General features: G+C 48.6%; 2 protein-coding genes across 5 annotated transcripts; both read left to right on the top strand.

The window, feature by feature from the left end:
• The first annotated feature begins 2209 nt into the window (after nucleotides 1-2209).
• On the top strand, nucleotides 2210-16124 carry ARPC1A (actin related protein 2/3 complex subunit 1A). 3 transcript variants are annotated; one of them, XM_071815004.1, is made up of 11 exons: nucleotides 2210-2362; nucleotides 2842-3083; nucleotides 5537-5641; nucleotides 6228-6332; nucleotides 8593-8815; nucleotides 9609-9716; nucleotides 12921-13133; nucleotides 13612-13687; nucleotides 13881-14074; nucleotides 14798-14888; nucleotides 15730-16124. In XM_071815004.1, the coding sequence occupies exons 3-11, from the start codon at nucleotides 5578-5580 to the stop codon at nucleotides 15766-15768; spliced, it is 1113 nt and encodes a 370-aa protein (XP_071671105.1). In that variant the 5' UTR covers nucleotides 2210-2362; nucleotides 2842-3083; nucleotides 5537-5577; the 3' UTR covers nucleotides 15769-16124. The 3 variants fall into 3 exon arrangements, with proteins under 3 accessions (XP_071671105.1, XP_065706909.1, XP_065706908.1); XM_065850837.2 differs by lacking the exon at nucleotides 2842-3083 and having other exon boundaries at nucleotides 5560-5641; XM_065850836.2 differs by lacking the exon at nucleotides 2842-3083.
• A 3227-nt stretch (nucleotides 16125-19351) lies between these two features.
• ARPC1B (actin related protein 2/3 complex subunit 1B) lies at nucleotides 19352-27447 on the top strand. Of its 2 annotated transcripts, none has more exons than XM_065850697.2 (10): nucleotides 19352-19505; nucleotides 22342-22415; nucleotides 23308-23412; nucleotides 23865-24087; nucleotides 24633-24740; nucleotides 25050-25256; nucleotides 25816-25891; nucleotides 25970-26166; nucleotides 26582-26672; nucleotides 27165-27447. In XM_065850697.2, exons 2-10 carry the CDS (start codon nucleotides 22352-22354, stop codon nucleotides 27201-27203), a joined length of 1110 nt encoding a protein of 369 aa, XP_065706769.1. In that variant the 5' UTR covers nucleotides 19352-19505; nucleotides 22342-22351; the 3' UTR covers nucleotides 27204-27447. The 2 variants fall into 2 exon arrangements, with proteins under 2 accessions (XP_065706769.1, XP_065706768.1); XM_065850696.2 differs by having other exon boundaries at nucleotides 19366-19505; nucleotides 22316-22415.
• The last annotated feature ends 213 nt before the right edge of the window (nucleotides 27448-27660 follow it).

The raw sequence follows: 27660 nt of genomic DNA, 5'->3' as shown, positions 1-27660 counted from the left end.
CACATTTTCCCTGGGTTTTCTGCCCTTTCAACAGGCTCAGCAAAACTCACGTGTTCAAAGACTCCAATCATTATTGCCACCGTTTTCTCCAGATTTCCATATTTCTCTTGAGCGGGGCCCGGGACAGGACATACTCTTCTATCACAGCTCAGCAGAGCAGGATTCCTGGGTTCCTATCATTTTCTTACCTATATGGACCTGCACGGCGTTCTGCAACAGCAAGATGTTATAGACTCCTATTCAGTTGATGATCCACGGCAGCCCCTCCATCCTTTCCTGTCCAATTCTTCCCAGTCTTGTAATTCTGCAGCTGATCATGTTAAATTGTATAGCAGTGCACCTGCTACTGAGCTGCATCCTATTTTTTCCACAGAGCTCTCATTTTGAGTCCTAGTTCTGTGATTGTGTTTATTCTGCCTTCTAACTTGATCTCATCTTCAAATGCAGTAATTACACTCTGTTTCATCATGGATGAGTAATGGACCCAGGGTAATTCCCTGTACAAGCACTCATATCAAGTACATTTTTCCTCAACCAGTTTTGCAACTCCCTCAGAGCAGTATCATCTAGACTGGTTTCCCAGTTTATTATTAGAATATCCTGCAAGCCAGTGTCAGAAGCTCTACTAAAAATCAAGATATATGACTTATAGTGCTTCTCCCTTATCTGCAAGCCCTGTTATGCTGCCAGAAAAGGAAATTAGATTGGCTCAATTCATTCACAACAAAGCCATACCGGCTAGCATTCACCTTCTTGTTTCCTTCTAGATGCTTACGGACTGTTTATTTGCTCTCAGACTCAAAATTAAACTCACTACTCTATTGCTCCTCAGTATATCTGCAAGTCACCAATATGTCCCCATTCCCCTCACATCAGGGAATCCACAGACCCACCGTAGTCCCCCACAATGGGGGGACTGCAAGTCACCCATATGTCCCCACCAATATGTCTCAACCATGACACCCCCACTTGCCTTTTTTTTTCCTTGTACTTGAGCTCAAAAAACCTCAGAGGCAATGGAGTTTTACAGGGGCCAAACCACAAGACTCTAAACAGCAAGCAGCTCCTCAAGGCAATAAAACATAGGGCAAAGTACTGTGAATATACTTCTTTCTATATTCCAGCCAGAGAGAAGGGAAGGCCCTTCAAGATCTGAATGAGTTGGACAGGATTGTCAGCCCCTGCAGTGGAGAGCGCCTTCATAGAATCATAGAATCATTTTGGTTGGAAGAGACCCTTAAGATCATTGAATCCAACCATAACCAAAATCTAGCCACTAACCCATGTCCTTAAGAGCCTTATCTATACGTCTTTTAAACATCTCCAGGGATGGTGACTCTACCACTTCCTTGGGCAGCCTGTTCCAATGCTTCACAACCCTTCCTTCCATCCTTCAAAAGGGAGGAAGGTCACAAAGTCTCCTGATGTGGCAGCTCTGCAGCTCTAAGTCAGCCTCTGCTGAAGAAGCCCAAATGATCTCCCTTCAACCCCTCACAACCTCCTTCTCCAGCCTCTGGCTTTTCCCTGGCACTGCCAAGCCCCAGCTCAGGTGGCCTCAAACTCATGATGTATGTAATAAACTCAGAGCTTTAAACTCTTGGTATCCACCATTTTGTTAGTTAAAACGTTTATGGGAGTCTCAGGAAAACCGATACAGTTACAATTAAGGAGTGTGGTGGTGCTGTCCGTAGCCGGGGATGGGGTGGAGGAGAGAGGCAGCAATGACAGGAAAATATTGTTGTCGTTAAAAATTATGTAGCTTTACAAAATACTGAGTAGGATTTTACACATATATATATATATAATAATCGTGTATTTGACAGAATTCAATGTGATGAAGTCATCCCGGAGTTGGCAGTGACCGGTCGCTCATGGATACGGAGCATTGTTGTTTCCTCACCGATGCTGTTGGAGAAGCAGCACCTCTGCGGGGCTGTGCTCCTGGGAGGTGACTTGGTGCTCAAGGTGCGGAAATGCACCCGATTTAAGAGATTTACAGCCCCTCCCCAGCCCGCTCCTCCCGTGAGGGTGAACGATCGCCTCACCGCGCACGCGCACGGCCCGCCGGCCGCCTTTGTGTGAGGCGCGTGCCCGGCGCGCGCCCCCGCCGCCCTCCCGCCGCGCAGGCGCAGAGCGGCTCCCCGGCGCGCCCCGGCTTCCCCCGCCCTTGCAGCGCGGCGGCGGCGCAGGCGCAGCCCGCGGGGCGGCGCGCAGGCGCAGAGCGCGTTTCCTGGCTCCCTTGTCAGTGCCGGGCCCCCCCCCTCGGCCTCCGTAGCCCGGCCGCTCCCTCTCCCGCCGCCCGGAGCGGAGTCGCGTTGACTGACCAGAGTCCGCGAGTCCCGCTCCGCTCCCGCCGCCTCAGGTGAGTCCCCGCCCCGGGGGGTGGCTGTCCGCGGTGCCGCCGGGCCGGCCCCGAGAGGGATGGGAGGCGGGGGGGGGGAGGCTGCAGGCCCGCCGGTGTGAGGGGATGGCGGGGGGGGGTGGGTCACCTCAGCCTACCCGGGCCGGGGGGCTGTGCCTGGCCCTGCCGCTGCGAGGGGGGCTTGCGGGGCCGCACGGGGCGGTGATGGGGCCGGGGCGGGAGCAGCCGGAGGGGCCTCGGCGGGGCAGCCGCCGCCTTCCCCGGCTCTGACCCGCCGTGGCTTCGGCAGCAGCGCTGTGCACCTGTGGGACCCGCGCAGGGCCTCCCGCAGCCCGCGATCCATCCCAGACCGGTCGGCTTTGTAATGCTAATGGTGTCCTGTGGCAGGAGTCACCCCGTTGGGAACACTGCGCTGAGTGACTCGGAGAGGAATGACAGCGGGAGGAGGCAGCCCTTAATTAGAGGCACTTCTCTTCTAGGTGTTTGGGAGTGATGTAGGTGCTCTGAAAACAGGCAAGGATCAAAAAGATCCCTTTTTCTCTCTCTCTCACCCACACATATGCTGTCTCCGCTTCTGAGTCTGCACCCTCACTAGTTGCTTGTCCAGGGATGCCCTTCTACCACATATTTCTCACCCCACTGAGAGATGACAACAGCTGAGTCCTGTACTTCCCAACCTCCATCCTTTCAGTCTATATATTGAAAGAACTGCTGTGCAGAGGTGCAAAATTTTCTTTTTTCCCTTTTAAAAAAGATGTATTGAAACTCAAGGACAGTTACTTTGCATTTTAAAAAAAGGTGAGGGATAGCCATGTTAAGTATGTGGCTAATAAAGTTATCAGTACCTTTCCTATATGAGATTTTGAGGTTGTCTGACAGGAAGGCATTGAGGGGTTTACTACATGTTAATTGTATAAAGAGTCATAGGGTCCGTTGCATTTTCTCGTGTGAAATGTGAGTTTGATTTTGTCTATCTATTGATAAGGAATAAATGTAACTGCAAGACTTCATTAAGATTTAACTTCATGAAGAAAAGGGCACTGCACTTATCAGAGAAATAGTAGTGCTTTTGGAGATTCACATCACTGTTGTTTTTTATGAGCTTGTTACCAAACCACAACAGAAAACAGCGCTTGCTGCAAGTTATGGTGCTCAAGAAGCTCATTCAATGGGAAAGAATGGAACATACTGCTTGTTTAGTCTGTCTTTGGGAGCAGTGTGTAGGTTAGCAAAAATCTCCCAACTAGAAGTTAGGATGGAACCGTATCATTCATATGTAGTGCAAATCTGTGCAGAAAATACCAGGGTTGTGTTAGAAAGTGTTTCAAAATAGCTGCGTTCCTTGGGGAGGGGAGATCGGATATTTTTACATTTTATTTCGGAAAGAGCAGAAAAGGCTGAGCATTCCTTGTTGGTAGAGCAACTCTTCAACTTTTCCTGTATATGGAAATGTAGTGCTACTGAATGTTGGCATGTGCTAAAGCAAGATCGTGGAAAAAGCAATTTGCAGTTGTCTTGCTTATATTAGCACATGGACTCTCAAGTCATGGCTGTCTAAGGTCAAAGGTAACTTGGGTTATGTCTACTTTTTCACACTATTAAAGATACGTTAATTATTTTGCTTAGGACTGCATATGTTTAATAGCTTCATTTGATTGGTAGAATATGATTATTAGAAGAACCATGAAATTATGCTGGTTAAAATTAACAACTGGAATTAAAGCTCATGTAGTTGAAAGTTACATTTGAAGCACATTTGAAATGTAACGGTAAATAATTTTAAAATAGCAGTGCTTGCTTTCTTAAAAAGAAAAAAAGGAGGGGGGGGAGGGAAAAGAAAAAGTCTCTCCAATGCTTTGCATTGGCGAAGTTCTGTATCATCTCTGCTCCAAGATTCAGCACTTTCAGCGTATTTGTTAAGTGAGTGGGGTGGTAGGAATTGCTGAGCTCTAAGAACATACTCATCTTTCATTCACGCCTGAGTTTCTGTTGGGCTGCCGCTCGTTTCCTGTTTGCTTCCAAATTCCTACCTTGTCCCGAAGCCTCCGCCCTCCGCTAACATGGCCATACTTGGATATGTTGTAATTTCAGGCTATAATGGGTGTGGATGCCTTGGAATGACATCACAGAGATAATTCTTTTTAGATGTATATGTAGGGGTAAAAAAAACTTTGATCCATCAGCCAAGGGTAAATTGCTATGAAAATTAGTGGAATTTATGGAAGGAATTGACAAATCCAAGTTTTGTGTATTGAACTGTGCACATTTTAATTATTAGAGGTGACACTGAGCTTTTCCGGTGTTATCTTCTGTCGATGTTATCTTCCATCCATTTGTGCACCTTGGACATACAGGACATAGAATACAACATGATATTTTGAACAACTTTGTAGTTGTGGGTCACTGCACCTCCAATTGCAGATATTCAGCGCTGTCTCATGTAGCAGTTATAAGTTAAATTAAAAACTAGGTGTCTAGCTTTATTTTAAACAAATTAAAATACATACGAACTAGAATGATTCAGCTCATTCTTTCAGTGTTTGAATCTCATGGGGGCAAAAGCCTAACTATAAAACACTTAAGTGCTAGGATTAATTTGAAGAAATTAGCAATTAGTTACTTACTAATCTTAATAATTTTTCCCTAGGATACATGTAAATGGCTGTATCAAATAATCAGCAGATTACAGTTGCATATCGGATGTTCTGGACACACCAATTTAACCTCCTAAAAAAGAAGAAGAAAAAAATGTTATTGTAGTGCTGCTTGTGAGCCTTGATACATGTCAGGATTTGAATCAATTCACTGAGATATGTCCCTAGAATTTTAGGGTTTTTTCCAAGTAGTCTATTTCCATAGTAAAATTATTAATTTTGTTAGATTTCCTAAGAACTTGCTGTCTCGCCAGTGATGATACACAAAGAAGCAAGTGGGACAATCGCAATTAGCTTTAGTAAGCAGGACAGTTAAAATTCATTGGCCTACTGAAGATACTGGGATGTAGGGCAAAGACAGCTCTTAAGCGGCCTGAACGTGTTGACTGAGTAAGTTGTGATCTTTTGTTAGTAAATTGTAACACTGGACTGAAAGAACCTTGCTAAATGTTGAAGGCTGATTTTGTTTTAATCATTACCTAATTTTCAAGTGTTTTGTTTTCAATTTTACATTTTTCAGCTTTTTCAATTTTTACAACATAGGAATATCTTTAACTCGGAATGTCTCTACATCAGTTTTTACTAGAGCCAATCACCTGCCATGCATGGAACAGAGACCGTACTCGTAAGTAACATGTTGGTTTTGTTTGTTTGTTTGTTTTCTGGTGCTGCTTTCTCTTTGCTGTCAGTTTGTAATCTTGGAATTTTCTGGATCATGTTTAGCAAAGGTATGGTCACATACCTAGTGCTGCGTATTAAATGTTCCATTGATGATCCAAAAAGTGCCTATTTTCTAAATCTGAACTTTGAAAAACCCATTACTGGAACTCTGGCGTATGAGCAAGTCTAGCCTTACCGGTGTTCCAAAAGGCTTTACCTCTTGGTCTGCACCTTGTTAGAACGTGACCTGTCCCTACTTACCCTCTTTGACCCTCTATTTCCATACCCCCAAACCAGGCCTCTAATAGCCTACTTTTCTATGAGAACATTGATCATTATGTTCAAAATGTCTTTCTGTGCTGTATACTCATCACAATTTTATAACCGTAATTATTTAAGATTACCCAGGGCCATTGAACCTTTGTTTACAAAACCGATGTTATGCTCTGAAATTTGAGAATACAGGCTTTACACTGGAAAGTCTTTCCAAGTAAAGCATTTGTTACTAAAAAGTCTTCTGTACTATTGAATTGTTTTATTTCTTCTTCAAGAGATTGCCATTAGCCCTAACAATCATGAAGTCCACATCTACAAGAAGAATGGGAACCAGTGGGTCAAGGCTCACGAGCTAAAGGAACACAATGGCCACATTACAGGTAAGTAGAGGTTGTGCTGTGCCAGACAGCAGGTTTGACCACCCCCTGTTTTCCCCAGTCGAGAATCGGAACAGGAAATCTGCAAGTGTTGAGTAAATAGATCTTTTTATAGGTTGGCATGCCCACTTACAGACAGCTTTGCAGCATTTTTCTGGACCGCATGCAATGAATGTTAGGAAGAAAAATCCCTATTTCATTTCCAGACATTTTGGTAGAGTAACTGAGCCTTTCTATCACTTATTTTTCATTCATAATAACATAATGATGATAAACTTACAGTCTTCTGAAGCAGCTGAGTTCTGTGTCAAACTCTCCTGGTGGTACATGCTACTCTCTTTCAAGTGCTGGTATTAAAACTGCATCAAGTATCCAGCTGTTGCATTGGTTCATGGTTTCTGACAGCAATAAATACCCTTTTTTAGGGACTGTATAAACACTTTAAGTGGTCAGTCCTGGACTTATGACAAACCATCAGTGAGTGTATTTTACTGCAGGCCCAGAGTATCTGTAGATCCACAATGAAAATGTAAGAAGAGCTGCCACGATGAATCACAAGGTGTTATTTTTAAAACGTGATTGTCCTGCAATAGTCTTTTATATTCCTTTTTTTTTTTTTTCATGGTGGTATTTCTGTAAGGGCTTTATTCTCTAAGGAAACAAAAGTAATTAATACAAGCACTCACCCAAAACAGCAATATCCTTTATTCTGTTCTCAACTCACTAATGGGCAGAAATATCTGCCCAACAGTGTTTTTCAGGAATCTTATTCAATTCATCTGATTCTTGCTGTCAAAGAGCACAACCATGTGTACCCTTTTGCGAAGAGTCACTTGGGCTGAATTTACAGATGACGTGCTGTTCCCCAAAGATGTTTCTCTGCATTTTTCTTGTACCTGTTAGTGTTAGAAACCAAATATTCATGACTTGGGAAAAGAGCTCTCTCTGCTTTCCTGCATAGCGTATACCTTTGGAATACTGAATGCTGTGATTGTCGTAAAGATCAGACTTAAACTGTGCTTAGACGCAGAAGAGAGACCGATCAGACTGCGTGTTGCCTCTGACAGGGGTGATTCAGCTGCTGTTGCTCCAGCTTCTGATCACAGGGGACAAGGTCCCTTGTTTTGCCTTCCTGTGTCTTGATGCAGACATTTGTGGTGAGATGGTCCTGTTCACTTACAGGAAGAGCATTATTTGCTCTTTTTTGCTGGCTTAGTTTTCTGCTAAGCCTAAAAAGCTGAGCTTGCTATGGGTCAGAAGAATGCTGGTGCAAGGGAGGTGGTGGGAAAGAGGTACAGGATGGTCCACATTTCAAAGGCATGAGATTGACTCATGTAGCTATGGTTTCAGACTACTAGCCTCTCAAAAATTGAACTTTTAAGCATAAGCCTATTTTGAAGTAGACCATATATGAATAATATGCTAAAATGAGTACAAATTCTTTCCATAACTTTTGTCCTTTTTTCTGTTTGTGTGCTTAAGGAACGTGTTGAGTACAGAATACAGTTCTGAAAAACCATTGAAATATGATTTAGTGGCAGGAGAGTTAAGGATTGCACTCTGCATCTCCAAGAAGGATGCTAAGGAAAGATGAAAAACTGTGTTGCCGTAAGACTTTCCAGTTGAGAACATCCTTCATTGCATAGGAGGGGAAAGAAGCAATGGCAGGCTGATCAAATGCTTTGTTTTATTCTTTGAATTTTTTATTTTTGTTGGTAAATGTTTCTTTCTCATGGCACAGCTTAATTAGGCATGGAAAAAATGTAAGGATTGTATCAGTACATAAAGATTAACCACTTCTAACAAAAAAAACCCCTGTTATCTTAACTTTTAGATCATGACTGCAGTCTGGCAGTGAGCAAACAACTTGGTTAGAGGTTCGTGCATAGTTTTAGAATTGCTGGGTTTCAGCTGTTGAAAAGTGTCTCTTGCTCAAGTCAGTGGTTTGAATTCTGCGGTGGACAGGCCATTTCAGGCTGCGGAGCTCCGCCTGTTGGCCGCCAGTCAGAGCCGGCTTCCTCACGGACAAATCCTCCAGAATCGGGAAATTTGGGATCTGCGATTTTGGTGAAAGCTAGAGGGCAAAACCTTTATCCTTAGCAGTTTAAAATGGTGCCTGGAGAATAAGTGAAAAAGGGGAATACTAATATAATAGTAATAACTATCTCTATAGTAGAAGACTGTGAGATTGTCTTTGTTTTGGCTTATGGCAAAGCAAACAGTATAAAGGGAAAACTTTATTAATGTGAACTCTAAATTGCAGGTATTGACTGGGCTCCCAAAAGCGATCGCATTGTAACTTGCGGCGCAGACCGTAACGCCTATGTCTGGAGTCAGAAAGACGGCGTGTGGAAACCAACCCTTGTGATCCTGAGAATTAATCGTGCAGCCACCTTTGTGAAATGGTCTCCCTTGGAGAATAAATTTGCTGTGGGAAGTGGAGCTCGACTTATATCTGTATGCTACTTTGAATCTGAAAATGACTGGTGAGCTGTTTGGGTTTAATTTCTATTTATACCCTTAAGGTCTGCATGGGAAAGCTAAAGCCTGGAGTTTAATGGTGGTTACTAGGTTACTATTTTCCTAATTCCTAAAATCTTCAGGAAATGTAGAGGAATAGACCTCATCAGTTCTTTCATGGACTTTTTACATCTTAGGGAAAAGGTTCCCTCTTTTACTTCTTTACTATAATATCATCTAGCACCTAAAGGCCTTTGATTTAGCCTGTTTTCAGGTTATATGTGTTGGCGTGGATGTGTTCTGGTTGACTACGATAAACATATGTTGCTTTTCTAAAAGTGCAAGAATTTCTGCAGAGTAAAAATTTCCTTACCACAACTGTATTGCTGAAAAAAGACAAATGTTTCCTCCCTGCATCTCCCTCCAGAATGAAGGAAGAAACTTTGACTTGAGTCTTTCTTCTGTATAGAGGAGGTGAGAGAGGATGTGAGAGACTGGGCAATTACCCTGCAAAATCCACATTAAGGATTTCAGTCCAATGCGTTATAAAAATGAGTTAGAAGGGGAATAGAATTTGGGTGAAGAGATATGTACTTAATGTAAATTTGTTTAGAATATTTAAAATTTTAATTAATATAATCACGTAAAGTTCACAGACTGTACATGATAATTTGAAAGATTTGGGCAGAATGTGAGTTTTATTGCAAAACTGCTGTACTTAGTCATTGGTGAGGGGTGAGCTTTTTGAGAAATATTTAATAGGTTTGGAGGAGTCCAGTAAAATATTTTCATATAAATTTTATTTCTGCTTTCATGTAGGTGGGTGAGCAAACACATTAAAAAGCCCATTCGTTCCACTGTTCTTAGCCTGGACTGGCACCCCAACAATGTTTTGCTGGCAGCGGGATCCTGTGACTTCAAGTGCAGGTGAGAGAAAATAAAGCATCTGTAGGTCAATCAGTGGTTCAAGTTCATAGCTGGCATGGGCATGTGGATGATGTATTCGCTATCAAAATAGAAGATGGCTCATTGCATACTGTTGTTATTACCAAAATAAAATATCTGGCTTAAGAGACTTGGAAATTAGGCCAGCAGGTACTATCTTATAGAACACCAACACTGCTGGTTAGAGTTTAAAAAACAATATCCTGACGGTGAAATTCCGAAAATCAGAGTAACTTTATGCTTACAAAGGTGATTTTTCGTCCTTGAGTGACTTGTTCTCTCCCCTTTGCCAGTGTCAGCCTTAGCTTTCTTGCAGCCCTGTAGTGATCAGGGCCAAGGAATTGATCCAAATGAAACTCAGCATAATGTTTTTGACACACAATAAGAAAAAGGCTGGTAAAAGCAGCTGGGCATGTGAGATGGGTTGGATAGTCTTTCACATGATGAAATTACACCGTGAGGAGTGGGTCCTGTGAGTTGCTCCATGCCAGGTAATGGAGTCACTGCAACGAAGTCTGCATGGGGAATTGTCTGCAGAGTGGTTGACTTTAATTCATATTTTACTTAATCACTTGTACCTTGAATAATAATGAAAGCTTCTTTTCTTAAATTCCTTATGTAACAGGGTAATTTTTAAGCTTCAAAGTGTGTACTAAAAATGACTAAGAAGGAGTGGGAGGGGGAGGTGGGACCAACTATTACGTTCCTTATTTCAGAATGGAACCCATGCATCTAAATTCGATCCTTTAATACCTTTTTATGTAAGGAGAGATGTTAAATGAAAGCTGGGAAGAAGAGGGGATTTGTCTCCCTTCCCTGCCTGGTCTCCAGTGTTAATTACATAAACTATACATGTTCGCTTCCTTTCACAAAAAATGTGATGTAAAACGTACTCATTCATCTTCCGGAAGCAGCTGCTTTTCACATGTGGAAATTTTTTTGTGTGTGTTCATAAAACATCTTGAGACTCTGACATGAGGTCAGCTGAGATCTCTATATATCAAGATATCTCTATATAACGAGATACCTATGTATCCATTTATCTGTTACTTTGGACTTCAGCTACAGGCTTTGGTGCTTGTTCTGTACATCCCTGATTATCTCCTGTTTCCTGTTTGGGGTTTTGGTTGAGAAGTTAGGCTCGCGTTATTTTTTTTCAGTATACCTTTCAGTGTGTTTTTTTAAGAAATTCAAGATGTGGTTCAGTTAATTTCCTTGCAGTGTTTTCCAGAAGCCTTGCTTAGTCTTTTGTTTCCTGTCAGAAAACTAATTGTGTCCTGCATCTTATTATTAAGAAAATTTGTATATATTTTGGAAAAAAATAGATATCTTGGCTTAGAACATTTGGGAAACTTTCTGCTCTTGCTTAACGTTTTAGTTTAGGATGAATCATTAATAATTTTGCTGGTTTTATCATAGAAATCTCCATATAGAAGTATTAAAAAAGAAAAACTAATGGAGATTGGTACTGGGTTTATGTTTTTATTTCTTCCCCAAAACCATGCAAGCATATTGTGTTTGCCAAATGACTAGCAGAGATCTCCAGAATTCCAGTTTTGGGGAATGTTCAATTACATATCAAAGAAAATAAAGATATCTGAGGCTGAAGTTCTACATCTGTTCTGATATGTGGTTCTGAAGAAAATTAGGAAATGGATCTGCCAGAGCCACTGCCAACTGTTCAGCAGCTAAATGGGAGAGACTTTGGAAAAAGAATGGAGGGGCAGAAGAGGCTCCGAGTTGATAGGAATTCAGCAGTTTTCCTGGTGGCTGACCTGGATGAGGTCCTCTTACATTTGTCTTCAGAAATATATATATATAGCTGACAGCACCACATAGGTGTGAATTTTATATTCTGGCTGGAACAATGTTGCTGTGAGAATAAAAGCCGTTTCCGAGTGTTCTTTGAAGGCTGAGGTCTTCAAGCTGGGATGGTTTTGATTTTAAAAGAGAGGGAGACTTTAGTAAGGGAAAAGACTTTTTACCAGTTATCTTCAAGGTCTTTTACTACGTGGGAATGCTTTTTCTGCCTTGTCTCAAATGCTGTTGCTTTAAACCTCTTGTCCTATTTCCATACATTAGGAGAACTGTCCTTTTAGATGTCTCTATAAAATTAAGTTTGTTGAAGGATTATCGTTAGATTATATTTAAACTGATAGAGCCGAGTATAAATTCATACTTAATTCTCTGAAAATCTGTGCCTAATATAGCTGCGGTTAAACCCTTCTTGTTCCAAATGCTTTATTTGAATAAGCTGAATATATAGGTACCTTTTGAAGTGCATACCCAACACATGTGAAAGTTTTAAAAAATGGAGAGGGGGAAGCACCATTTCCTTAAACTCCCTATTAAATAATTGCTTTTTGTGTTTGACTGCAACCATGAATATTTGATCACAGTTTTTTTATCAATACTGAAATATTTCTCTGGTAATAGTATGGCAGAGCTCACTTGCTCCTCCTGTTCAATGGACTCTAATCCTGCGCTGGTGACGTCCAAGTAACTTCCATGGTAACGGTCAAGAACACCATATTGTGGCGTTTCTGAATCATGCAGAAGGAATTTGATGAAAGGGGGAGGCTTCCTACTTAAACATATCTTGCAAGTTGTAGTGCTGGGAAAAAAAAAACATAAAAACATTGTGGTTTTTCAGGTTTTCAGGGCCGCCTTTCAGTCATGAGCCAGAATAAGGTGACTCAGAGCCCCTTTGCTGGCATTAGAATATCAGTTTTCTTTTCTCCTGCTAAAAAGTGAATGTTCTTAAAAAGTGGGTAATTTTGTAGGTGTTTGTATTCCCTTCTAACTCTACAGTGCAATTGGTGTTTTTTCTCTTACTGAAGAATTGACTCTGGGAGTTGTTAGCACTGCAAAATGATGAAAGGGAAATCTTAGCACAATGGAAAATGGGATGATAACGTATGTTTTTGTGCCATCTTCTGGAAAAAAGGAGAAAAGATACAAGACATGACACTTAGGAGAAACCTTTATGTGTTACACCCTTTGTACTATTGCTTTCTCTCTGGAGACCGAAGCTTCCCAACTGCTAGAGGCTTGTTTAAAGATACCGTAGTATTTTATTTTGGTAGAATTACAATGCATCTGGTTGTTTCCAATATAAAAGGTATATGCAGCTCCCAGGAGGGGTTTTTTTAATGTCTTTATTCCTACTGAAATATTTATTTGCAGGGTGTTTTCTGCTTACATTAAAGAAGTGGATGAAAAACCAGCCAGTACACCGTGGGGCTCCAAAATGCCTTTTGGGCAGCTGATGTCTGAATTTGGGGGTGCTGGCAGTGGCGGATGGGTGCACAGCGTCAGTTTTTCTGCCAGCGGTAACCGCCTCGCCTGGGTCAGTCACGATAGTACCGTGTCAGTTGCTGATGCCTCAAAAAATATGATGTAAGTATGTTCTTTTTGCTAATTATTAATAGCTGTATAAGTACCTGTTTGAGTGTGAAGTGTTCTAGAATTCCTTTATTATAAAATTATGAAAATTGACTTAGCATACAGGCTTGCTTCTCCTGAAAAGATGATGTCAAGCACTAAAACTTCAAGTGGTTTTATATTGCAAATGAAATAGCTTCATCAACTTGAACCTTTTTTGGGGTGTATTTATAAACTCTTGCGGTTACACATGATGCTGGTTCATTTCAGTGTTTCAACTGGAAAGCTTCATGTTTGTTATAGATCTTCAGGACACTTTCATTAAGTTATAACTTTTTATTTTAAATTACAACTTTCTGGTGTCACCTCAGGACAGCTGAGCTACACTGCCTTCTTTTCCAATAAGCCTTATGTGGGAACGGTCTCTATTTTTTGTTGGAGCCAAATATGAGAGGTTTCAATGAAGTCCTCTAACAAACGTTCTTGTGTTCAGGGTTTCGCAGCTGAAAACAGAGTTCCTCCCACTCCTGAGTGTGTCATTTGTCTCTGAGAACAGCGTGGTGGCGGCTGTAAGTGTCTATTATTTTCTCCTCGTAGAGCGTTGTAGTGTTTAGGAGAGGCAAACACACCATACATTATGAAGTTAATAATAAGCAAGCTCTTCCATAGTATCAGTCTTCGCATTTCTGCGATTAACAGCAGCAGAAAAACAAAGAGGTGATTATGTTGATTATGTTTCTTGACGTGTTTTCATGCTTGCAGGGCCATGACTGCTGCCCGATGCTCTTTAACTGTGATGACCGTGGCTTGTTGACCTTCGTTTCCAAACTAGACATTCCAAAACAGAGCATCCAGCGCAATATTTCTGCTATGGAACGCTTCCGAAACATGGATAAAAGAGCCACTACAGAAGATCGTAACACTACCCTGGAGACGCTGCACCAAAACAGTATAACGTGAGTGTCTTGGCCGCCAACAGGAGGGGAAGGAGCGCCCTCCACATCACTTTGGTGTCGCAGGACGTACCACAAACCTCTGAGAGCAAAAAATTTGCCATACCAGATGGGTTTAGTTGGTATCCCATTTGATTTTTAGTCTTTCCCTAGCAGCTGTACATTTCTGGGACTTAACGTGGAAGCTGGTGAAGTTAATCATTAACATGGCATGTGTGCTACTGCTGCTTGCTCATGTTTATTGTGTTCTGTAACTTGAGCACAGTTTATCTTATCAAATATGTAGATAATTCACAAGAGGTTGGAAGCCTTGTGCAAAATCTAGCCAGCAAAATTCACCTGGAGCAGGAATTCACATACCAGCTTCCTATTTCAGTTGTTATTTCCATGAGTATGTATTCATCAAAAGGCTTGATTCAGGTTTATTGAGTAAAATCTTGCATTTATAAATAAGTGTGTGAGCCCAGAGGATGCTAACATTTCTGAAGCAATTTATCTTTATTCAAGGAAAAATGTTTAGGCTACAGTCACCAAGCGATTAAGGAGCCGTCAGCATCCTTTTTCTTTGCTTATTTTTCTGAAGCCTTGTACCAAAAATCCAGCACAAGCCCTTCTATGCTTCTGTCTCCCTTTGAGAGAGTGGGAGTTGAATTTAGCTGAAATTTCCCAGCTTTTTGGCTCTCTGGAATGGGTGTCTGTGTCACAGCTATCGCTCTCTGTTTTCAGCCAAGTGTCTATTTATGAGATAGACAAACGAGATTGTCGTAAATTCTGCACCACTGGCATTGATGGCGCAATGACCATCTGGGATTTCAAGGTATGTTTTACTACGGTGTTTATCTGAGCTGGGTGCGGTGGTGGGTGGTTTTTTGATCTCTAGCATCCTCTTCTGGGGCTCAGCCCTGGCGCAGGGTTTATGAACAGCAGGAAATCCAGACTGGAATATTCAAGACCATTAGTGAACTCCATAAGGAAGAAAGATTCAAGATGTACCTCGCTTAGCAGATGGTGCTAATCCAGACTTAATTTTTTAAAGCAATTGCTTAATGTCCCCGTAGGAATCCCACTAATTCTTTTCCAACTTCTACCTCAGCCACAATCAGGCTGGAATGATCATTGGAATGGTAAAGCCTCTTCTTGCTCCCATCCCTTTGGACTCTGCTCACTCTCTTCCTGTAGAACATTGTCCTGCCCTCTCATAATTAACGTAGCAAAGCAGTAAGAAGTAACCTCAAACAGAAAATACAGTGAGCACTCTATGGAAAACCCTGAAAGGATTTAATAATGCGAGTCCTGGCTGTACTGAGGACCAGCCAAGAGAGGTCTCTGCTGGCCTCCCACCACTGCCGAGAGCTGTGTGCTGACCTTTAGGAACAGAATCATTTCTGTTCTGTGACGCCAGGAAGCTCTGGTGGAACAGGAGCCAAATCAGAAATGGAGGTGATGCTTTAATGCAGTTTTGGGGGAGGGGATAGACGCGTTGGTTCATATATGAGTTTGAAGTGAATGACTGTAGTGCTCTCTGATGCTTGACTATAGGTCTAATCTCAAGTATTCAGGTTTTTTACTCTTTGTTTTCTTAACATCAGCATTTACACTGAATTGTTGAACACAGGCTACTGTCGCAGATTGTGATTAAGATTTTTCTCTCTTTCAAGACCTTAGAGTCCTCTATTCAAGGTCTACGAATCATGTAAAGGTGGATTTCTGTGATCTAGCAGGACAAACTGCTCGACAGAACGCAGCTCCCACATCTGCACAAACCCGAGAAGGGAGGAGGAAGGTGGAATATTTGGAAACACTAAGAAAATACAGCTTGGCAGATTTTCTTTTGAATCTAAATTTGGTGAATTGTGTTGGTTTCAAAATCAGCTGTGATTGTTCTATTATTTTATTTTATTTTTTGGTTGGTTGTTTCATTCCATTCTTTACCAAAGCTGCTCCTTAAGTAGTTTATTGCAGGAAGTTATGAATCACTAACTTAAATGGGGAATTTTATGTAAATTGTCTGCTAGAAGTAATAATAATAATAATAAAAAAAAGAAAAACCGAATCTTTGTTTCGATGGTCATTGGCAGTGATTAAAAAAGGGATATTAAGGGAATTAACTCTGAAAGAGAGGGCAGGAAAACCCTGCGCTGGTATTTTATGGCCTTAAAACAGGAAGAGTTCATCTTAACTGATTAAGTTTCATAAATTTGACGGATGAAGACCTGGGGTTCTGATGTGAGGATTCAGCTGAGCTTCTGTCAGGGGAATTGTTCTCTTGAGGTGATAATTTTGGAGGATGAACGATTTTGTCCTGCTGACTCTTAGTTCTGTCTGCCTGGCGTTTAATCCAGTAATAACAGCAAATTAACCTGAATGTCTTTTTTATTGTCCATTTAGTGGGTCATAGTTTTCCGAAGACGAATGACCAGAATTATTTCTTTTAGGATTTGTACAAAGACTTCTCGCAGTGGAAGGCCGCACGTGGCAAGCGAGGCAAGAATCTGCTGAGCCAGATCGTAGGAGGACAAATTAAAAGCAAATCACTTTGTGAGTCTGTGAAGCTTCACAGGCCTGCGTGTCCTGTTCGAGCTGAATGCTTGGCCTGTAAAATCGTGTGTTTATAATGACTGGTGGAGAAATGGAACGCGTTTAACGGAAGTATCAGCACAGTCTGGCTTCTGTGCGGATCCTTTGTCTCCAGGTGACTGGATCTTACGGAGTTCAGTTCTGAGCCTCGGTAGCTCGCTGAGGCATTTGCACGTAGCTTTATTCCCATGGTTTTGTTACTCTTTGTTGCAGGCTGTGCTCTGAAGGGGATTATCTGCCTCGCAGTGTTGCTTTGCAAGGTTCAAGACTTTGTCATTTCAGCTGAAAATGCAGAAGTGTCTTAAAAAAACAACCCAATGACTAAATTTACCACTTCCTCTGGAACCAGGGTTGCTTCAGATGCTGCTGGTTTGTCAGCTCTGAGTGATTGAGAAGGGAGGGTGGGGGATAAACGCACAAAGCTGACAACTGCTGCTCTTCCTCTGCGAGTGAACCGTGTCCATCGCAGAGCTGGATCGTTTTCAGGTGCAATGTTGGTTCTGTATGGAGAATTAACTGTTTTTCCAGTCCCTTCTGGTTTTCTTGCATCTCCCACCTTCCTGCCCTGGCAGTCAAGTGTGGCTTTGCAATTTCCTCTCCCTGTAAATGTAAAATGATGACTGTTGAACCTCTGCTCTTGCAATCTAGTGACCTGATGTGTAGAATGGCTTGTGGTGGGGTGGGTTTATCAACTGGAATACAATGCTAGAGGAGTTAAGTGTCTTCTGGATCAAAGGACAGGGTTTGGCTTCGTCCGTCTCCTTACGTACTGCTAGATGCTTATCTCTCACAGACAGTAATGATTTTGTTTCTGAAGTCACTTTTTGAAAGCGTAGTGTTAATTTCCAAAAAGTGTTTAAAAACTGATTCTAAAATACATGGTCCAAATAACATAAAAGGATAGGAAAAATCATCTAATGAGAGAGTGGAGAAAATGGATCTCTACGTTTTTATGCCTCGTTCCTTTTCTATTTGAAAGGGCTGGAGAAGGTAAAATGAGCCCATTTGCTCCAAAAAGCCAACAAACTGAAGTTTGATGGAGCTGCTGTAGGTTCCTGAGAGAAACACGTGTGCTCGGAGTTTGAGATTAAAACCAGATTGGAGATATTTATATTAGGAAAGGACCAAGCAAGGGGAATATAAACAACCATCACTTAAGGCATAATTCAAGCTAAAACTCCTCCGGGCGCAGGGGTGGGGAGTGGAGCCTTGGGCACCATCCGAGGTGGGAGATGGTGGCTCTGGGTCTCCAGGCCATCGCCTGGGAGGACAACAAAGCTCATGGTTCCAGTCTTAATTACAGGAGCGCTGCTGGTTGTGTGTGCTCGATGTTACACACCAGTTAACAAATTGTTGGGAGCAAGAAATGGGGCTTTACGTGAGTGGGAATGCCAGGGACTGTTCGCTGGAGGCTGCCTGAAAAACTCCGCAGCTACCACACGAAAAGAAGCTGCAGAATTGCTGCTGCTTTTCCTTCTCTCTGCCCCCACTCCAAAGAAAACCCCACCAAAAAACGATTCTGGTGTTCCCAGCATCTGCAGGGGAATCGTTCTGAGATAAAACTTGGAAAAGCCGCAGGTTTCAGCCGTGTGGGAGCTGTTGTGGGAGCTGTGTTTGGTGAGGCTGGGAGCTTCATGGGTGCTGGAGGATGGGGCAGCTCGCTACTTCTGTGAGGGACTTTTCCCACCGTGGGGATTCGCTCCTGGCCAGATCCACAGAGACCCTCCACCCTCTGGGGACATTTCTGCGTCTCCACTCGTGTCTGCGTGGGATCACAGCAACGTGTGTGAAAGGAAGGGTGGCTGAGGGAGCCCAGGAACAAGGCAGAGATGAGCTGCCTGCTCCGTGCCGCGCCACAGGGCCTGTGTCTGCAGCTGACCCTGCACTGGGGGATTCATTCTGCAGCTCAACATATACAAGGTTGTTTTATCTGCATCCTGCAGCTGAGAGGCCCCATCAGGACCCTTGCTGTACAAGACCCTGATGTGCTGCTGTCCCACTTCTGCGATGTGACGTGGGGAGGGAAAGGTGAGTGTCCCCTCCGTGTGGGATTCCACAGCAGGGGAACAAGAAACTGAAGCCCCTCTCTCCTTCCCAGTGCTTCCAGCAGGAGCTGAGCTCCTGGGGGGCTGGGAAAGGGATAAAAATCAGTTGCTTTGAAGCAGGAGGGGAAGAAGATAGAGGGGTGCATGTCTGGTAGGTGGGGGTACATGTGTGGCAGTGTTGGGGTGCTGGGAGTGCCGCATGCCTGGGCACGGGTCCCACTGGGCTCGGTGGGACGCAGGAACCAGCAGCAGCTGCTGCTCAGGGTGGCCGAATCCAGGTGCTGTGGGGTCCTGCTGAGCTGTGAATCCCCCTGGCCGTGGGCGGTGATGTCGACACACGTCTCACCTCGGGTGGGCTCCGACAGCAGCTCTCAACTACTGTGGGCCAGCACCGGGAGTATCTGTCCCCCCGAAACGCGGCAGAGACCAGGGGATGGGCAACCCTCCTGCAGCCCGAGCGAGAGGATGGGGCTCCTTCCCCTCGCACTCCCGGCTCCATCCTTCCCCGCTGCACCGGGGGCGAGTTGCCCGCATGCCACCGAGCAGTGGGGATCACCGAGAACACCCTGGGGCTGGTGGCCCCGTCCACGTGTGGCGATGGCGGAGAGGCCTGGCTTGCAGGCAGGGGCAGGGCGGCCGCTGAGCTGCTTTGCGCTCCCCCAACGCCCACGTAAGGAAGTGGTTGCATTTCTCGGAGAGGAAAAGGGAAGTCGGGGCTGCCTTGGCGGGGCGGCCAGCAGCTCCCGCCGCTCGCTCGGGGCTGCCGTTCGTGTCGACTGCCCAGAGTCCATGAACTAGCCCTGCCCAGCAAGGTAAGGAGCGGGGTCTGTCCCATGGGGGCTGTGACCGTCACCTCTCCTGGTGCCTGCGCCCCACTCGAGAGGAGGTGGGGACTCCCTGGCTGGGGCTGCTTTGGGGCACCAGGGCGTGCAGGCAGTGCCTCATCGCTTGTGAGTTTTGCTGTTGCTGTGTTTTGGGCTTTTTTTTTCTTCTCTTTTTTTATTTCCAGCTTTGGCAGTAAGTTCGAGTTTTATTCTCTTGCTGGGGGCTTGGAAGCTGTGGGATGTTGGAAAGGGTCCCCCGCAGGGTTTCCTGGGGGGGACTGGTGCTGGCAGAGCTGCTGCAATCTATCTTCTCCTCCTTGGGCATCAGCTGCCTCCAGCTTTATCCAGCATGAGGAAGAGGAGGGTCAGAGCTGCTGTCCCTCTGCCCTGGGATGCTGATGTCCCCCCCAGGGCCAGGCTGGTTCCCAGGGTACCCCACACCGATGGCAGGGCTGAGGACGCGTGTCCCCAGCCTGGCTGGCCTGAGCACAGTGGGGGACACCGTGCAGCTCTGGGAAGCAGAGGGACTCCTGGGGGTCGATGCTGGGGTCTCAGCAATGCAGAAAGACCATTGGGACACCATGGTGGCCGTGGATACCTTCATGGTGTCCTGCTGCTCCCTGTGGGACCATCACTGGGTCCCTGTGTTGGTGAGCACAAAACCACCTCTCGCTGCCTTGCCAGGTTCAGCAAAACCGAAAATACAGAAACACAGCTCCTCGGGAGCCCGGCTTCCTCCCCGGGACCGGGAGGAGCCCCAAGCGCTTGGTTCCTGCCAAGGTTTGGTTTTATCTCCTCTAAGGATGTTTCCGAACTGCTCGGCGCCTCGGGGCTGGCTGGGAAGATAATGGAGCTGTGTCCCAATCACGCCCTGTCTGCCCATCTGAAAATGCCCATTTTCCGCTGTGTTGAGGACGGGAACAGCCATGGCCCCTCAGATGCTCTTCCCTGCGGGCGAGGGGCTGCCGAGCTCCCCAGGGGTCACCCTATGGCTCCCACCTCGGGTGGGAGCACGGCTCAGCCCGCGGGGTGTCAGCAGGGACCTTGCCCCAAACCGGCTGCTGGGGAAATGGGGCACAGACGGCTGCAGGGAGTGACGGGAGCTCGAGCGGCCCTGGCTTCTCACCCAGCTCTGTGGCTACAGCCAAAGGATGGGTTCCCTATCTGGCAGTGGCCGAGCCCGTCCCTTTGGTGGATGGTGTTAAATAGAGGAACAGCAAAACTTCCTGGGAAGGAGGGTCCAGGACTCAGCATCCAAATCAAATTTAAAAGAAAAAAAAGGCATCGCTGTTTACTTAGCATTGAAGCCAGAAAGTGCCATGGTGGATCACGCCTCCCATCCTTCCTCCCCAGGAGCTGTTTCAGCCAGGTCCCCGCTTCAACCGGGTCCCTGTTTCACACATTTTTCTGCTCCTCATCTCTTGCAACACCAGCAGCACCTCCCCTCTCGCTGATGACTTTATTCGGCACTCTTGGTGCAGCTCTGGCTGCAGGACTCGGGGCAGAGGCACATGGTGGCAGCAGCTTTTTACCCTCCCATGGGGCAACCCATGCCGAATTCCAGCACGTTGGTGGGGCTGGGGTTGAGAAGCTCAGCTGTGCCCGTGTCCCTGCCCGGTGGGGACAGAGGTTTTGGAAGAGGCTTGGCCATGAGATATGTGACAGCAGGGGTTGTACCGTGCATAGGCACTGGGATTTCTCCATGTGCAAAAGGCAGGTGATGGAGCTCTGCAGATTTTCTTCTCACCAGCCCTGGGACAGAGATTTGCTAGGAGGGACTTTTTTACTTCCCCTGTACCGTTTTTAGCTGCCAAAAAAAACGGGCAGCACTCAGTGTTCCCAAAATAGCTGAGAGGCAAACTGTGAGTAATCCCCGTCTGTCACGCCCTGGTGAGGTGTTTCCTCACATCCCTGCGTTACCTCGGCCGGATGGCCAAGGGGCTGCACCGCTGCTCCCAGCCCTTCCCGGTCCCGCAGCACCCGGAGCGGGATCGTGGGAAGCTGCTCCATCCTGCGGCACCGCGTCGGTGGGCGCTGGCGGGAGTGGTGGGAGCTCAGCCAGGGGAAGGGATTAGTCACACTGGGGCTGAGTGTACATGGGATGGGATGGGATGGGATGGGATGGGATGGGATGGGATGGGATGGGATGGGGCAGGATGGAGGTGCCTCCACAGGGCTTTCACTCTTCCCAAATGAGAGGTGGGGAAGGAGTAAGTGGATCTGGCCCCATGGTGCTGGCAGGGGCATCTGGAGGGAGGAGGTGCTGCCCATGGTGGGACTTCGGGATACACGTGGGGGGTACTGGCACCGGGGTCCCCATGTGCCCATCTGGTTCCTGCCCACCCGGCCCTAGCTGGCTGGCGTGGGATGATGGCACGGTTCAGGTGTCCCTGGAGGTGGTCCCCACTTCCCATCTGGCTATGGGACACCCCCATGACACCCAGCTGTGGCTGCTTGGCCATGGGAGATCCAGCTGTGGGTATCTGGCCATGGGCGCCTGTCTGGCACTCAGCCATGGGACACTCAGTGTGGGGTGCCCAGCCATGGGGCAGCAGCCTGGGGAACATCTCCTCCAGCTCCACCCAAACTCTCCTACATCCCCGCCTCTGAGCTGAACCCCTGGCTTGAGCACACTCTGATCTTGGAAATCCCCGGGGAAACTCCTTCCCAGGCAGAGGGGGGCACTCTGTGGGCTGCAGGTGGGGCTGATCACAGTGGGTCAGAGTGCTTGGTGGGGCTGGGAGCGGGGGCTCCCACTGGGAGCTTGTCCCCGTAGCCAGAGCAGAATCTCTTGACAGCTGCGGGGGTCTTGTCCTGTCCCCAGCCTGGAAACCATGGCCTACCACAGCTTCCTGCTGGAGCCCATCAGCTGCCACGCCTGGAACAAGGACCGGACCCGTAAGTACGGCTGGGACACCCCGTCCCAAAACCCCCAGGGACAGCTCAAAACACCACCTGTCCCGGCTGCACATCCCCAGGTGGGGCAGAGCTGGGTCAGGGCTGGGTTTGGGGAAGCAGCTCCTGCCATGGACAGAGGTTGGGCTGCAGACAGCACGTGTCCTCCTGCATCCCTCTGGTCACGCTGCCGGGACAGAGCCCAGCGCAGGGGCTGCCAGCACCGCATCCGCCCTGCGGCACCGCAGCACGGGGAGGGATGGACGGAGCACGGGGAGGGATGGACGGAGCACGGGGAGGGATGGACGGAGCACAGGGAGGGATGGACGGAGCACGGGGAGGGATGGACGGAGCACGGGGAGGGAAGCGGAGCCGGGTGATTCACGGCCGATGGCATTTCCCGGCTGCAGCACAGGGGTGAGGGAGAGAACAAAAAGAGCTTTCTCTGCTGTGAGCGTTGTGCCGGGCAGGGGGGTGGGATGGGGCTGGATGGGAGCTGAGTGCCTCCAACCATCCTGTCCCATCCCACCACATCCGTCCCATCCCATCCTACCCCATCCTGTCCCATCAAACCCCCCCTTATCCCACCCCATCCCATCCCACCAGCCCCATGGGACCACACGCTGGGCAAGAGAGGATGCTGAGCTGTGGGGTCTGGGGGAGCTTCTCCCTTCCCCATAGGGACAGTTCACAGGAGCAGGGGCAGCTTTGGGGCAACGTGGGGCTGGGGGACTTTGTGGGACCTCACCATGCAGTTGTGTCTAAGTGGGGTCCCACTGTGCCCCACCAAGCCTGGAGCACAGGAAGGGACAGGTCAGAGCCCGTGGCCCCAGTTCCCCCTGGCAGAGCCCATTACCCACGGGAGGGCTTTGTCCCGGCTGCTCTCGCCCCGCAGAGATCGCCCTCTGCCCCAACAACCACGAGGTCCACATCTACCGCAAGGATGGGTCCAAGTGGAGCAAAGTCCACGAGCTGAAGGAGCACAACGGGCAGGTGACAGGTGAGCCCTGGCTGATGGAGGGGACGGGGACACAGCTGGTGGGTGGCCCTGCCCTGGAGATGGTCCCAGCCACACTTGGTGACATCAGCAGCTTCTGGATGGGGATTGAGCAGTGGGTGGAGAAGAGAGAGCAGGTTGTGTCTAACTCTCCTGGCCCTGATCCAGCCTGTCAGAAGGCACCCAGGGGTGGGATGGGTGGGATGAGAGTGATGGAGAGGGATGGGGTGGGGAGGGATGGGAAGGGATGAGATGGTTGGGGTGGGATGGATGGATGGATGAGATGGGGTGAGATGAGCTGGGATGGGGTGGGATGATTTGAAAGTGGGAGTGGAGCAAAGGGTATCTCTGTAGGAGAGACCACCCAGAACAGCTTTGCCTTCAAACGGCTTCCCGCCCTGAATGATCCGTCCCCATGGCTCCCTGGGCCACCATCACCCCCCTCTGCCTTCCAGGCATTGACTGGGCCCCTGAGAGCAACCGGCTGGTGACGTGTGGGACTGACCGCAATGCCTACGTCTGGACCCTGAAGGGCAACGTCTGGAAACCCACCCTGGTCATCCTGCGGATCAACCGAGCCGCACGCTGTGTCAAGTGGTCCCCCAAGGAGAACAAGTTTGCTGTGGGCAGCGGCTCCCGGCTCATCTCCATCTGCTACTTTGAGCAGGAGAACGACTGGTGAGGCTCAGCCATGGCCTGGGGCTGTCCTGGGGGAGATGGAGGGATGAGGAGATGGAGATGGATGGAGAAAAGATGGAGAAGGGATGGAGGGACGGACAGATAGATAGGTGGGAAGATGGATGTAGGGGAGGTGGAAAAGATATGGATTGGGAGATAGGAGACCAGAGGAGGTGGAGATGAGACAGGACAAGATGGAGGAGGAGGTGGAAGAGGAGACAGATGGGCAGATTGATGAGGGGAGGGATGGATGGATGGATGGATGGATGAATGGATGAATGGATGGATGTGGAGATGGAGGGGAGGTGGAAGGGACATGGATTGGGAGAGAGGAAACTAGAAGAGTGGATAGATGGGGAGATGGAGGGAGGTGCTCCAAACCCCATCTGCTGGTCCATGCTGACCCCATGTCCTGGCTGCTGGTCAAGCTGGTCACCCAGGGCAGCTCCTGGGGTGCTTGTAGCCCCAACCAGCCCCCCAAAAGCCCGGTGGGGTTTCTCGGGGGGGTTGATGCTCCCTGCTGACATCGACCGCTCTCCCCGCAGGTGGGTGTGCAAGCACATCAAGAAGCCCATCCGCTCCACGGTGCTCAGCCTCGACTGGCACCCCAACAATGTCCTCCTGGCCGCCGGCTCCTGCGACTTCAAGTGCCGGTGAGGAGCTGGGGGTGGGTGACCAGGGGGACCCCTAAGGATGGGTTGGGCTCCCACCCTGGCACAGACCAGCACCCTGGCTCCCCCATGGGGTTGAGTTCACCCCTCCAGGCGCCACAGGGAGCTGGGGATGGGGTGCAGGGGCAATGTGGGGAGGGCTGGGGGGGTGCCCCAGGGATCAGCATTGCAGCACCCAGCGGGGCACCCCACAGGCTCCAGCAGGGAAACTGAGGCATGTGAGGAAGCAGGGATGGAGGCAGCGCTGGGGCTGTGTCCAGGGACACATGGCAGGGCTGTGTCCCCCCCCAGGATCTTCTCAGCCTACATCAAGGAGGTGGAGGAGCGGCCCAGCCCCACACCCTGGGGCTCCAAGATGCCCTTCGGGGAGCTGATGTTCGAGTCGAGCAGCAGCTGCGGGTGGGTGCACAGCATCTGCTTCTCGGCCAGCGGCACCCGCGTGGCCTGGGTGAGCCACGACAGCACCCTCTGCCTCGCCGACGCCAACAAGAAGATGGCGTAAGCAGGGGTGGGAGTGGAGGGGGGTTGAGGGGACTGGGGGGCAGATGTGCTGTGGGTGGCAGGGGGGTGACTCCCAACACTGGCCCAAGATGGAGGCGTCTGGTTTGGGATGAGGGTGAAGGGCCAAGCAGAGCTGGTGGGAGGGGGTGGTGTGTCCTCTCCTTGTGGTTTTGAGGTTTCCACCTGTGTCATGAGCTGTGCTGGTCTCAGCACTGAGAGATTGAAGCTGGGGACAGACTTTTAGCAGGGCCTGTTGCAATAGGACAGTTGGTGATGGTTTTAAACTGATTTAGGCCAGACATGAGGAAGAAACTTTTGACCCTGAGGGTGGTGAGAGCCTGGCCCAGGTTGGCCAGAGAGGTGGTGGATGAACCATCCCTGGAGACATCCCAGGCCAGGCTGGACGGGGCTCTGAGCAACCTGAGCTGGTGAAGATGTCCCTGTCATGGCAGGGGGGGCACTGGGGGAGCTGGGAGGGTCCTTTCAACCCAAACAATTCCAAGATTCTATGATTCTAAGCTCAGCTCCCTGGTAACGCTCTGTCCCTCCCTTGTAGCGTCGCCTCCCTGTGCACAGAGACCCTGCCCCTCCTGGCTGTCACCTTCATCACCGAAAACAGCCTGGTGGCCGCTGTGAGTCTGGGCTGGGGACACGGGGTGGATGGTGCTCTGGGAGCTGGCAGGAGGGTGCTGAGCAGGGCTGTTCCCCAGGGCCACGACTGCTGCCCAATGCTGTTCACCTATGAGGAGAGCCAGGGCACACTGACCTTCGGGGGGAAGCTGGACGTCCCCAAGCAGAGCTCCCAGCGCGGCCTCACCGCCCGCGAGCGCTTCCAGAACCTGGACAAGAAAGCGAGCTCGGACACCGCCAACGCCTCGCTGGACACCCTGCACAAGAACAGCATCAGGCACGGACCGGGGGAGAGCGGGTGGAGGGACGGGCTTGGCTGGGTCACCCTGGGGGTGCTGATCCCTGGGCATCCCGTGGCTGTGTTGGTCTCTGGTCCTGGAGCTGGGGCAGCACTGGTGCATTCCTGGGTATCCCTGGACACCCCTGTATACGGGTAGGGGAGATGGACGGTTGCAGCCCCAGGAGCTGGGACAGCCCTGGACATCCTTAGAGGATTCCTGCATATCCCTGAGCATCCCTGTACATGGATGTGGGAGACAGAGGAGTGCAGTCCTGGGAGCTGGGATGCGCTGAGCATCCCTGGGTATCCCTGAGCACCCCGGGTGTCCCTGCCCGTGGGTGGGGGAGCTGGAGGGCTCTGGCCCCGCTCAGGGGCCCGGGGTGACTCCCCGCTGTCCCTTTGCTCCCCGCAGCCAAATCTCGGTGCTGGCAGGCGGGAAGGCCAACTGCTCGCAGTTCTGCACCACGGGGATGGACGGCGGCATGAGCATCTGGGATGTCAAGGTGAGGTGTCCCCGCGGTGCCGCAGGCCCCCTCAGGTTGGGAGGATCCAGCGTTGAACCCTCATTAGTCACAGCTCTAATTGTGATTCCCCCCCACCCTGGTGCTGCTACAGCTCTTTGCTGTGGTGGTGGGCACCATCCTGCCCACGGGGGTCCCAAGGCCTGGGTGGGAATCTCCTTCAACACAGGGCTGTGTGGGGGACACTCCTGGGTGGCACTTTCACAGCTCATCATCGGGGGGGGGGGGGGGGGGGGTGTGTGTGACGCCAGCCTTGTGTAAGGATCCAGCACCCTCTCCTGGCTTCAGCTTTGCCCACACAGCTTTAAAAATGAACCAAAACCAGACGAAGTTTGGATCTCTCCCCGGAAGCGGGACAGGTTGACACCCCATGGACAGTTTTACCCCGCTGTGTCCCCCGCTAGCTCCCCAACCACCTCCCACTGCCTTGGAAAGCAAAAAGCTGATGACGAACGGTCTCCCGTTTCATTTTAGAGCCTGGAGTCAGCGCTGAAGGATCTCAAGATCAAATGAAGGAACCAGCTGGGAAGGACATCCCAGCCCCCGCCTGTCCCTGTCCCTGCCACCCCCGCCTGCTCCCCCTGCCAGCCCCCGGCCCCGAGATGTCCCCGGCGCTGCCCCGGCTGCCAGCCAGCCCCGGCCGCTGCTCACAATGAGTTATTTTTTACTATTTTTGTTATAATCCTACCCGATGCTGGTCATACGTTGCTTAAATGAAAAACAGAAATAAAGTAAGGATTTTCCTGTATAAATCAAATTATTTTCCTTTTTTTTTTAACCAAGTTCAGTGCAAACCTGTAATTCTTCCCCATGAGGGCAGTGAGGCCCTGGAATGGGCTGCCCAGAAAATGTGTGGATGCCCCATTCCCGGAAGGGTTCAGGGCCAGGCTGGACGGGGCTTTGAGTGACCTGGTCTGGTGGAAAGGTTTCCTTTCCCCCACCCCCCTTGGCAGGGGGGTGGAATGAGATG

This window comes from Patagioenas fasciata, chromosome 15 (assembly GCF_037038585.1).
Source record: "Patagioenas fasciata isolate bPatFas1 chromosome 15, bPatFas1.hap1, whole genome shotgun sequence".
Taxonomy (NCBI): domain Eukaryota; kingdom Metazoa; phylum Chordata; class Aves; order Columbiformes; family Columbidae; genus Patagioenas; species Patagioenas fasciata.
This window is presented reverse-complemented; position numbering and strand designations above follow the sequence as displayed.